At 50.0% G+C, this 12,869-nt stretch overlaps 1 protein-coding gene across 1 annotated transcript in view; it reads right to left on the bottom strand.

Moving 5' to 3' along the window:
- Positions 1-12,611, bottom strand: part of MUC4 (mucin 4, cell surface associated) — a 28,847-nt gene extending 16,236 nt beyond the window's left edge. The window contains 10 exon segments of the mRNA XM_060098853.1: positions 1,233-1,321; positions 2,789-2,919; positions 4,028-4,183; positions 4,933-5,097; positions 5,976-6,109; positions 7,452-7,604; positions 7,940-8,053; positions 8,696-10,672; positions 11,384-11,733; positions 12,220-12,611. Coding sequence (XP_059954836.1) covers positions 1,233-1,321; positions 2,789-2,919; positions 4,028-4,183; positions 4,933-5,097; positions 5,976-6,109; positions 7,452-7,604; positions 7,940-8,053; positions 8,696-10,672; positions 11,384-11,733; positions 12,220-12,611 — 3,661 coding nt within the window.
- Positions 12,612-12,869: the final 258 nt, after the last annotated feature.

Genomic DNA, 12,869 nt, shown 5'->3' with positions numbered 1-12,869 from the left:
GCACATGAAGCAGACACTTGCTCCAACAATACGAGGCTGAGGAAGCTTCCTCTGTGCCCAGATGCCATCCTTGGAAACGAGAAGTAATTGGGAGAAGAAATCCTGAAGGGGGTTTGAAATTTAAATAGACCTTTAATTAACTGTAAGTTACTTACCACCCACCCCAGCTGCATGAGTGAGAAATGGGGCTCCAGAGTACAAAAAAAATGCAATAGGACATAATGTATTAGATTTTGATCCTGTTCCCACACAAAAGAAGAAATTATCAAGATAGCTACAGTTTGATAAGGTTTTGAAAAGGATGATCATTGTTTATGATTACCTGTTCGTGTATCTTCTCCACAATGGCCTGGTATCAAGGGAGACACACCAGATACTCTCCCCCCAAACACACACACACCCACTATCACATTGCGCCCCCTACATCACAAGCAGATGCATCTGGATAGAAGGGACTTAATCTGATAGGATAGCTTTCTCCACAAGATGGCACTCATGATTTGACTCAGCTTCTGTTTACCAGAATTTCTTGCCACAGAACAAATAGAACTGGATTTATGCTTCACAGTTTACATGGCTAATTTCTAATGCTAAAATATCTTTTGTTCTATCACATTTTGGAAACTGTAATTTCTTTCCCTTTGGGGCCACCAGACAGTACAAGTCATGGAGGAGGCCCATGGGACCTAAAGTACCGGCCTTCTTACCAGAGTAAGAGCTCTCTGAGACCAACATAGTTGGTCTTTATTTTTTTCATACTTGTGGCTCTTAGCACCGTGTTCAGCACACAGCAGGTACTCAATAAATGATGACTGAATGGATGGTCAGATCCCCTGGAACACCTTTTTGGTAGATCCATTAAGGGATCTCACCTGGGTTCTCTCTCCAGCTCTGGGACAGGACACTTGGAGAATTGTCCTAACTGTTCATTCACGTTCCCACCTCCTGCTGTACCCCATCCTCACTTTCAGGATCTGGGCCCCCTCTCATAGCCCTCCTGGGTTTAGCTCATTCCAGGGAGGAGACTCCGTACTGAATGAGGGTGCAGGAGGTATGCTGCTCCCTGGGCCATGCCAAGTCTGGATTCCACCTGTGGGAGGTCAGATTGTGCTGGAAACACCCTTTGGGATGGTGGAGATACAAGGGAGCTGCCCCTCTAGGACTGTCATGGCACACGGAGTGCGAGACAGAAGAGGACTTGAATCCCTCGTGTGATAAGGTGGCGCGTTTACCTGAGTTGGAATCCAGGAATTGGTCTGGACGATACTTCTCCCACACTGGCTGGAATGTCAATGGGCTATTTTTGAAATACCCATCTCCACTGCAGGCAAAGGAAAGAATCTCTGGCCTCTGTCACACACAGAGTCTTTCCCCTCAGTCGGCAAGTTACTCATTCATCTGGCCGGTCAGTCCGCCAGTCACCCACTCGGTCCAGCCAGTCATTAGTTATCAGCTGGTCAGTCAGCTATTCAGTCAGTTGGTCAGCCAGGCAGCCAGAATCACTGACTCCCAGCGCTAAGCAGGAGAGGGAAGGAGGCGGATGGGGCAGGGGTAGGAGCCCCTAATTTATTCCACATCAGATGGAGAACTGCAGGAAACTGGTCCTGAGACGGGGTGTGAAAGAAACAGCTCAGGCCTCCTTCCTGTTAGTTTCCCTTCAACTAGGGGACGGAGAGGGGGCGCTGTAGGGGACGGCTGGTTGTGAGGGTTAAGAGCAGTCTCTGAGTTAGGAGCACCTGGGCAATGGGTGCTCCGCCCCTCGCCACACACCCTGGGGTGGTGTTTAAGCGCTGCTCCAGGAAGGAGGAAACCCTGGAGCAGAACCCTCAGCCTCTCTGGGTGCGCGTCTCAGAGCAGCGACTCTGGATCCTTTCTCCCTTTTGACACAGGACAGATGAGGCACATGGGCATGACACCTTCCATGGGTGCACTCAGAATGGTGTGAAATTCCTAGCTAAGTTGGATAATTCCGCTACTTTCTCCTCCAGGGCACGTCAAAAAGCAGGTGAAAGCAATGTAATTCTAGGGGTGAGCCTGAACACACTCTCGGAGAAAAACCCTTGCAGCAATTACCAGTAACAAATTACACGTGACCTTCACAACTGATTGCACACACACCAATGGTTCGGAACTGTTGTGTCAGAGAATGAGCCATCTCCATACTTGGGAACCCACGCCCGCATCCACGCGCCATCCATCTCTCTGCTCTCCATCTTTGCCACTGACCCCACACAAACTGTTGGTGCCCCTGGGCGAGAGGTTAACTCTCAGCCCATCAGAAGTCAGGAAGGCAGATTTCAGCATTATATTTTGGATTCAACTTCCTGCTTTGCCACTTCCCAGCTCTGTGACTTTGGGCAATGACTTGTTTATTTGTACCTCAGTTTCCTTACCTGCAGAATGGGTAGTAAATAGTATCTCCTTCATGAGGTTGTTGTGATAGTCAAATGAAATAATGCCTATTAAGTACTTGGTGTAATAAATGTTGGCTGTTATTGTGATGATATTTGAGAAGTCGAGAGAGGTCAGCTAATGTCAGTGGAATCCTAGAAGTCAAAACTCTGGGAATTATTATCACTGTGCATGGGGATTGGGGTAAGAAAGAGAATGGCAGGATGAATAGGGATCTTTTAATCTGAAACAGCAAGAAGTGGGAACTGGAGTCTGTGTGAGTCAGAAGCATTGGCAAGGAGGAATCCTGCCTTGTCCTGGGGGGGTTGGAGTGTGTGTGCAGCGCAAGCCCCTCTCCAATTATCTGCTCAGTGCTGACAGCCTCTCCCTGTCCTACCTGGAGAAGCCCATCAGGACGTGGTTGTCTGGGCGCCGGGTCACATCCCACTGCATACCGCCGCTTTGGTAGAGAAACATGGTGTAGGACCTGCTCCCGTCTGTGGAAAGGATGGCCTGGTAGGTGTTGGTCTAGGGGTTGGTAGGAGACAGACATAGGGATGCATGTGAGAGATCTGGGCTGTCCCACCACCCATCCCACACCCCCACACACACCCACGTCACGTTTTCCTGGCCTACCCAGAGCAAAGGCATGGGCTTAAAATATAAGCAAGTTTGGAATTATGCACAGATTTCACCCGAACTGTCAAAGCCCCTGCCATGGTGGATTTGCCTTCTTTGTGACTTCTTTCCAAGGAGGGAAGGTAGACGACTCTGGGTTAGAATCCAGTTAGAAGAGGGTCTGTATGAGAAACCTTCAGCAAACTGAGAGGTTAGCCAAGACACGCGAGAGCTTGGGAGAGGCCTGAGGAACTTCCTCTGGGATATTTAAGGATATTGTCCCAACGTCCCCTCACCCTAAATAGCGTGGAGGACCACGCAGGTGAGACTGGAGGTTCTCTGAAGGTGGGTGTCAAGCACTGGGCTTGTACAAAGTAGGTAAGCAATGAACTTGTTGAACCAATGAAGAAATGAGTGACTTTTTAGACCAGACACAAGGAATAACTTTGTGACTGTCCGAGCGGTGAGGCCCCAGAGAGAAGATTAAGGAGAGCCTGTGGTGTGCCCCCTTCCACTGGATGCATTTCGGTTGAAAGCCAGAGTGCGGAGTCAGAAAAACCTCAGTTCCAGGCCTGGCTTTCTCATTTCCTAGCTGGGTGACCATGAGCAAGTTGCTTAACCTCTCTAGCCATCATCTTCCTCATCTCTAATATGTGGATAATAATATTAGGTTGAGCCATATAAAATTGCCAATAGGCAGCCACTTTTGACTAACAGAAATTTCATGTCCCATGTTTCAACTCCTAATACCCAGTGCTCTGGGCTGGTGTGATGTCATGTAAGCGAAGCCCTGAGGTACACCTGGCACATGGTAAGTGCTCAGGAAAGAGGGTGGGGGGTGGGGTGGAGGTGGAGGGATGGGGGATGGGGAGGGCGGGAGGGGGGCCGGGAGGGGAATGCTCTAATCAGCCATCTGTCCTTGAGTCAGAGAGGAGTTTAGAAGAGTGGGCCCTGCCTAGGATTCTAAGATGTCTGACTTCCATATGGTTCACAGGGAAGTGCCCACTGGTCCACTCACCCCGATGGTCCACCAGGCAGGATAGGGGGGGACTTGGACCCACGTGACCTTTAGCGTCCACCTGGCTTTGTAGTTCCAGGTGTTTGTTAACTTTTTAATCCAAGACTCCACGTCCCTCACTAGCAGGTTGTATTCATCATAGAGAGTCTCGTATTCCTAGGAAAAGAAGGCAGGTACGGACAAGGAAATGAGGGTCCCAGCTCAATACTCCTGAGGGACCCCTCACTTTCTGCTCACTTTAGTCCACCTGTGTCTCCCATCCTTCCCCCTCCCAGGCCTACATTTTCACAGTTAGTGCCTGTGACCTTAAGATAGATCCAAATTCGGGCCACAGGGAAACCTGGGGTGTGTGGAGTGGAGAGTTGAGGCCCAGAAACCCAAGTCTTCTGGACTTGAACTTGTGCATCTCTTAGCATAAACTGGCTCCGACTGTGCAACCACCTGCGCCCGTTTGTACCTCCCTATGTCCAGCTGAAGGCTCCTTGAAGACAGGCATGTATTTCTTCACCTTTGGACCTTCTACAGTGCCTTGTCCGTGGCAGGGGCACGATCCACATTCGCCTGCGGTAGCTTTCATTGCGCTGGTACCTCCCACTGATTGGAGTCATAAGCCCCACCCAGGAGCACACGCAGGGTCCCTGCTTGATTCAGCCTCGTTAGGATGGACCCCTAAAACCTCATTCTAAAATCAAACCATGGATCGCTGCACCCCATCTCTGTCACCTGCAGTCTTCCCGTGGTTGTGTCCTAGTCTGCTTCCTTCCCACCCTCATATTTAAGCTTCAATCCCTGCCCACATTGAGCCCGGGCTCTGACAGCTGGAGCACTTTCAAGGCCTTCCACACAGCCTTTTGTCTCTCCTTCGCTGCTGCAGGACCCTGAGTGCTGAGCTTTGAAAGGCCCACCTGGTAAAATATGGTTCCCCGGCTGCTGGAGAAATCAGCATCGTCCCAGAATGGAGCCACCAGGGCCACAGAATCCCAGGCTGTAAAGCCTCCAAGGGGAGGGTTGGGGTAGGAGAAAATCTGGTACTCTGACTCCGGAAAAATGATTTGGCCATTATCTGTGAACTGAGCACAAAGGTTCTTCTGGTTAGCATTCAGGGAGGGAGCATCCCAGCCTTGGGTCAGCTCCTGGGATGCATGAGGGTAGAACTTCAGAGATTTCAACAACCTCTGGAAGGTCTCATCTATCTCCCTGCCTGCTGGGAGAGGCCCTGTACATAGTTCTCCCACAAATACTCATCATCCTTAGGCCATTCCTCACGTCCTAAGTCCTTCCTAAGGTGGTAGGTTTAGTCCTGCTTCAGTGGCAGACCCACCTATAGACCAGCCCATCATCATAGAGCAGACATCTCCGGGTAAATCCCCTTAGCCCCACCCCTGAAGCTTGTGCTATATCCGTTAGAGCTAAAAGAGTTGATACCCTGACCCCATCGCTGTGTCACCCTTTCACAGTGTGTCCTAACTCAGCACCCTCACTGAGGGTCACGACTGCCATTCAGCTCTCCTCCGGGAGACATGAAGTATCAATACTTGGACCAGGGAACCAGGAAATAATTATAGAAAATGTGAACAGCATCAAAGAGTCAATTTTCCCAAGCAGAGCATCCTACTCAATAAAAGGGCCCGTGAAAACGGTGGAGAGCTTACTGGGCCCCGGCACCTCTCTACTGAGGTGCCAACACTTCTGTCCACCTGGGTGGGGAGGCCTTGCCTAGCTCCCTGTCCTCCTCAGCTGGTGCCCTATCGTTAAAGACGGTGCATGCAAACTGAGCTAGCGGCAGGGACACAGTAGGTGCCTGACGAACGTTGCTTCCATTCTCCTGCTCGGTCATGGTCATGGTTGGTCAGGGTCACAGGGATGTCTCCGAGGCTTGGAGGGAGAAGCAAGGCCTGCGGAATGTGGGTCATGGGTCCTGCCCTTTGGGCTGCAGTTGGGGACTCACATAGAGGGAATCCCGGAGAGAGGAGCCGAGGGGGAAGCCAATCTGGGGTTTGAAGAGAGGCGAGGTGAAGTCCACAGTCCTCTTGACAAACTCCTGGTCTCCAGCACGCAGCCCGTAAGGGAAGAGGGAAATGCCTGTGCCGGTACAAAGAGGAGCAGGAAGTTCTCATGGGCCCTGATGTCATCAGGGCTGGTAGGGGCCCCCAAGAGTGTCCCCAAGCTGCTCCTCTACCCTTGTCCCCTTTTCCCATAAGTGGGGGCCATCACGGACTCCTCTCTCCACTTGCATTCAACCCATCTCCTCATTTTACCCCTGAAATGGTACGCTCAGCCTTCCCCAGTTTGAAGAAAAACAGATTCTGCTGTCAGAATACCAACAAATTATTCTGTACCAGTTATGGTACTCAAAATTCTTTTAAGGGTGAAAAGACAAAATTCCTCCAATGTAGTGAAGATGAGTCATTGAAAGATCATTTCACAGAATGAGACTTGTTCCCTAAGATGGTATTTCTCTAGATAAACTTAACATCCCCGTAGAATTTGTCATCAGATCCCCCATGGAGGTCCTTGGGCTCCAATTTGAGAAACCGTGTCCTAAACATTTCTCAAATGGGCCTCCTACTTTCCATACTGGCAGCCCTCACCTGGTGTTGCTTGGAATACTGCAGCAGTCTCTACACTGCTCTCCTGGCCTCCTGCAAATTCATCCCCCACCCCAGCCACCATGACACTGTTCATAAATGTAAATCACGCCACATCCTCCCTGGTGCCTGTTATCTACAAGATTCCCTCACATGACAGCCTTGCTTCTCAACATGCTTCCCCTCACTTCTGGTAACCCCAAATGCTTTATGGATCTCCTCCCCATGCAACACTAGGACAGCTTTTCCTGTCCATGCCTTTATTCCAGCTGTTCAGGCCCTCCTGCCTGCCTGGGGCACTTCCGCTACCCCAGCTCCTATTCACTCTTTCCAGGAAGCCTCCTCTTCACCTTGACCCCGCCCCCCACCCCTGACATTCCCTCGGGCCTTCCAGTGTGTGCACCTCATATCCTGGGCTTATTCCTCTAATGACACCTACTGAGGTAACAGCTCTGTCTCATACTAAACAGCACCTTGATCATTTCTGTACCTCCAGCTCCTAGCCCAGCACCCTGTGCAAAGCCAGCCCTCAGCACCCAACTCTGATGCTCTTGCATTGCTCCTGTAAGGCCCTTCTGATTCAAAACAACAGTCTATGAACAAGCAGGCTGGGACTAAGCACTCAGTTACCCACCCCTATCAAGGGGGTATGGAGAGCGGCTGGACTTCCAATGGCCCAGGTGGGGCAGTGGAGAGATCCACAGAACTGGTTCCCCCAGCGACCCATGAGGGACCTCGCTGGTAGATCCAATCCAGCTGCCGCAGCTACAACCTCCACATCTAACTCCATCCTCCCTCCCAGGGTGGAGAGGCTCCTGCTCTATGGAATCACTTGCCTTTCTCGGGCTTGATAGGGACTGGGGCAGCTGTTGAACGGGTGCCTCTGGAAGTGCCAGCGGTGGACGTGGTAAGGGTCTGGGAGGTTGTTGAGTGTAGTGATGTTGCTGTGCTTCTCCCACTGTCTGTCTTCTGTGAGGTTATGATTGTTCCTGGGCAGGCAGGGAAAGAAGACTGGAGTGGGCTTTACAGAGAAAACAGTACAGTTAAAGCGAGTCAGAGGCTTTAAGCGCTGGGAGAGACAGCTAGAAACCTGTCTGTCTTCTGGTCACACCCAAATCACTCCCTGCAAAAAAGCAGTTATCTCCTGGGGGAGAAGGGATGATGAGCTTGTCACCCACCATACCCGCCACTGACTTCATCTTCTCGTGGACCTGAACTCCAGCCTGGCAGTGCTTACTCACCTTCCTCTCTCAAGCACTCCTTGAGGCTGAACTGAGCCAACTGGGCCACTGTAAGAGACCAAGACCCCGGAGTCCCCACCTACCTGATGTCTCAGTCTTCACGGAGGAGCTTAAGGATGCTGTGGATGGTGGAGAAGTGCTGGTAACAGACAGATGAGTGGGGTGACCTGTGAATAGGGTGGTGGAGCTCCAGGTGACTGCAGGGCCAGGGGCTGATTGAGAGAATGAAGAATTACTGGTTGAAGTATAGAAACTCGATATGGTCTGAGCTGTGCCCACATTACCAGAAGAAGTAGGGTCAGAGAAAGAATAGTCTGTGGATGGCTGTAGAGTAAGCAATGGACTCTTAGAATACTTACATGCTGAAGAAGTATCAGGAGTGGTCTTGATGGAAAGGTAGCTTGTCGGTGGAAATGGTGAAGTCGGTGTGGATCCAGCTACGCTGTTATGATTACTTGTAGAAACCATATCTGTTGGCTTTGTAATAGGATGCATAGTAGAGGCTACTGTCTGAACAGTTGCAAGATGCTCAGAGGTGGGTGTGCTTGACTCGCCCACTGAGGAAGTAGGGACTTGTGTGGTATTTGTCAAGGAGTTATTGTCAGAACCTACAGGGGAAATGACCCCAGCAGTCGTATTTTCATGGGTGAATGAGCCTGGGGTTGTTGTCAGAACTTCTCCACTTGTGGACAAAATTGTGGAAGGAGAACGAGAGGCTACATCTCTCAGGGTGATAGAAGTGACTGTAGCTGTCCCTTCAGTTGCCCCAGATGACATGGTTGGCATTGCTGTTTGGGTCCTGTGGCTGTTGCTGACTGGGTTTGAGATAAAGGTTGTGCTGGTGCTTGAAGGTGACAGTGTATGGGTAACAGTTTGTGGAGGTGTGTGTACATTTGATGTGGATGAAGGAGGTGGAGATGTGACTGCTGAGAAGGTTTCAGTCACCTGGGAGACTGAACTGACAGTTTCAGGTCCTTTGATTGTTCCTATACTTTGAGTCTGAGCCATCTGGGAAATGGCTGATATTTCCTGAAGAGAGGTGCTGGGAGAAGCTGGGCGTGACTGTCCTGTAGGTCTCCCTGTTGTTGAGACCTCAGAGATGATGGTTGAAATGGTGCTGGAGACAATAACGGACCCCAGTCCTGTGGTTCCTGGAGTAGTGTCAGGACTGGTTGCAGTGGACAGTTTGGTCGTTGACAGAGTTGGGTGGCTTTCCCTGGAGGAAGTTGGTGAGAAACTCTTGATCTTACCTGAGGTAGATGTTTCTGGGGGAGCACTTCCTGAAGTTGTTTGGCTGCTTCCCGTGGATGACAAAGCAGGAGCTGTGCCCCGCAAGGTGGTGTCCATCACCAATGAGGCCAACGTACTGGTGTGCGGTTCTCTAGTGGTCACCGTGCCTTGAGTCTGATGGGTTTGGGAAATGGCTGATGTTGTGTCAAGTGAGGCGCTGGTAGCAGGGGATGTTGATTGTTCTCCTTGGCCTCCCGAGGTTGAGACTACAGAGGTGGCCTGACGAATGGTGTTTGTTATGGAAAGTGATGTGCCGCCTGAGGTTCCCAGGGTGGTGTCGGGGTACGTTGGTGCTGTCCACAGTCCTGTGGTAGTGGTAGTGGCCTGAGTTGTGTGGTTCTCCCTGGAGGGTGCTGGGATGAAGGTTGTCACTTCATCTGTGGTGGACGTGTCCTGAGGCACACTTTCTGAGAGCGAGTGTCCACTTGGTTTGAATGAAGAAGTTGCAGACGTGACTGTTTTGATTGTGTTCATCATGGGGGAGAATAAACTCATGGTATGGGATTCTTGTGTGGTCTGTGTGCCTTGAGTGGGACCTATTTGGGAAATAGCTGATGATTCTTGAGGAGAGATGCTGGCAGAGAGTGGTGTTGACTGCCTTGCTGGGCCTGCTGCTACAGTTTGTTGAGATGTGTGTCCACTTAGTATGGATGAAGGAGGTGTGGATGTGACTGTTTCAATGGTTTGAGTCATATTGGAGCTTGTGCTGCTGACATGAGTACCTCCAGTGGTCTCTGTCCCTTGTGTCCAATGAGGCTGGGAAAACGCCGCTGTTGTTTGCTGAGAAGATGTGCTCAGAGAGTGGTGTGTGGTAGGCTCTTTCTGTTCGCCTATTGTTGAGACCTTAGACGCAACCCAAGAAGTACTAGCTGGGGAAGTATATGTTCTTTCTGCAGTTAATGTAGTGGCAGCTACTGGTGTTGACAACGGTTCTTTTTGTGACTGAGTCGTGTGGCTGTCACTGAAGGATGAGGAAGTGACTGTTGTTGTTTTACCTCGAGTAAATGTTTCATCAGAAACACCTGTAGAGATTGTGCTTCTGGTATAGGGCCACCCCGTGGTCTCTGTGCCTTTGCTCTGGTGGGTGTGAAAAACTGTAGATGTTTCTGGAGTTGAAGAACTGGTAGAGAGTGGAGTTGATTGTACTACTGACTGCCATGTTGTAGAAACTTTAGAACTGAATGGAGGAAAATAGCTAGTTACAGAAGGTGATGTGTCTATTGTGCTTCCTACAGTGGTGTCTGTTGAGGTTGGTGCTGTCAACATTTCTGATGTTGTCGCAGGTGTGCGGCTCACACTGGCTGGGGATGAAGTGGTTGTTTCACCTGAGGAGGATGTCTCCTGGGGAGTTCCTTCTGTAAAAGTGGGTCCACGTGGGGATGATGAGGGAGTGGATGTGGTCACATCTGTGATGGTGGAGCTTTGAGTTTCTCTGGTGGTTTCTATTCTCTGAGTCTGGTGGTCCTGAGAAGATGCTGATGTTCCCTCAGCAGCAGTGGTGGAAGAGGGTAAGCTTGATTGTTCCTCTAGTGCAGTTGTTATTGAGACTGTTGAGGCCACTGGAATGATATTTGTCATTACAGTTGGTGATGTTTCCCTTCTGTTTTCTCTAGTGGTGTCTGTTGAAGCTGGTGAACTCATCATCTCTGATGTTGTAGCAGATGTGTTGCTTAGACTAAATGGAGAGAAATTTTTGTCTGTTGTGGTTTGTGCTGTCAATATTTCTGACATTGTCACAGGTGTGTGGCTCATCCTGGCCAGGGAAGATGCTGTTGTTTCACCTGAAGAGGATGTCTCCTGGGGAGTGCCTTCTGTAAGAGTGTGTCCCCGTGGGGATGATGAGGGAGTGGATGTGGTCACATCTGTGAGGGTGGTGGTTTGAGTTTCTCTGGTGGTTTCCATGCTCTGAGTCTGGTGGTCCTGAGAAGATGCTGGTGTTTCCTCAGCAGAAGTGGTGGAAGAGGGTAAGCTTGATTGTTCCTCTAGTGCAGTTGTTATTGAGACTGTTGAGGCCGCTGAAGTGATATTTGTCATTACAGTTGGTGATGTGTCCCTTCTGTTTTCTCTAGTGGTGTCTGTTGAAGCTGGTGAACTCATCATCTCTGATGTTGTAGGAGATGTGTTGCTTACACTAAATGGAGAGAAATTTCTGTCTGTTGAGGTTCGTGCTGTCAATATTTCTGACGTTGTCACAGGTGTGTGGTTCATCCTGGCCGGGGAAGAAGCAGTTGTTTCACCTGAAGAGGATGTCTCCTGGGGAGTTCCTTCTGTAAAAGTGTGTCCCCGTGGGGATGATGAGGGAGTGGATGTGGTCGCATCTGTGATGGTGGAGCTTTGAGTTTCTCTGGTGGTTTCTATGCTCTGAGTCTGGTGGTCCTGAGAAGATGCTGACATTTCCTCAGCAGAAGTGGTAGAAGAGGGTAAGCTTGATTGTTCCTCTAGTCCAGTTGTCACTGAGACTGTTGATACCACTGGAGTGATATTTGTTGTTACAGTTGGTGATGTGTCCCTTCTGTTTTCTCTAGTGGTGTCTGTTGAAACTGGGGAACTCATCATCTCTGATGTTGTAGGAGATGTGTTGCTTACACTAAATGGAGAGAAATTTCTGTCTGTTGAGGTTGGTGCTGTCAACATTTCTGATGTTGTCGCAGGTGTGCGGCTCACACTGGCTGGGGATGATGTGGTTGTTTCACCTGAAGGGGATGTCTCTTGGGGAGTTCCTTCTGTAAAAGTGGGTCCCCGTGAGGATGATGAGGGAGTGGATGTGGTCACATCTGTGACGGTGGAGCTTTGAGTTTCTCTGGTGGTTTCCATGCTCTGAGTGTGGTGGTCCTGAGAAGATGCTGATGTTCCCTCAGCAGAAGTGGTGGAAGAGTGTAAGGTTGATTGTTCCTCTAGTGCAGTTGTTACTGAGACTGTTGAGGCCACTGGAGTGATATTTGTCATTACAGTTGGTGATGTGTCCCTTCTGTTTTCTCTAGTGGTGTCTGTTGAAGCTGGTGAACTCATCATCTCTGATGTTGTAGCAGATGTGTTGCTTAGGCTAAATGGAGAGAAATTTTTGTCTGTTGACGTTCGTGCTGTCAATATTTCTGAGGTTGTCACAGGTGTGTGGCTCATCCTGGCTAGGGAAGAAGCCGTTGTTTCACCTGAAGAGGATGTCTGCTGGGGAGTGCCTTCTGTAAGAGTGTGTCCCCGTGGGGATGATGAGGGAGTGGATGTGGTCACATCTGTGAGGGTGGAGCTTTGAGTTTCTCTGGTGGTTTCCATGCTCTGAGTCTGGTGGTCCTGAGAAGATGCTGATGTTTCCTCACTAGAAGTGGTGGAAGTGGGTAAGCTTGATTGTTCCTCTAGTCCAGTTGTCATTGAGACTGTTGAGACTACTGGAGTGATATTTGTCGTTACAGTTGGCCATGTGTCCCTTGTGTTTATTACAGTGGTGACTGTTGAATCTGGTGATGTCATCATCTGTGATTTTGTAGGAGATGTGTTGCTTACAGTAGATGGAGAGAAATTTCTGTCTGTTGAGGTTGGTGCTGTCAACATTTCTGATGTTGTCGCAGGTGTGCGGCTCACACTGGCTGGGGATGAACTGGTTGTTTCACCCAAGGAGGATGTCTCCTGGAGAGTTCCTTCTGTAAAAGTGTGTCCCCGTGGGGATGATGAGGGAGTGGATGTGGTCACATCTGTGATGGTGGAGCTTTGAGTTTCTCTGGTGGTTTC

Source organism: Mesoplodon densirostris, chromosome 5 (genome assembly GCF_025265405.1).
Source record: "Mesoplodon densirostris isolate mMesDen1 chromosome 5, mMesDen1 primary haplotype, whole genome shotgun sequence".
Classification (NCBI taxonomy): Eukaryota; Metazoa; Chordata; class Mammalia; order Artiodactyla; family Ziphiidae; genus Mesoplodon; species Mesoplodon densirostris.
The sequence above is the reverse complement of the archived record's forward strand: the minus strand, read 5'-3'. Positions and strand labels throughout refer to the sequence as shown.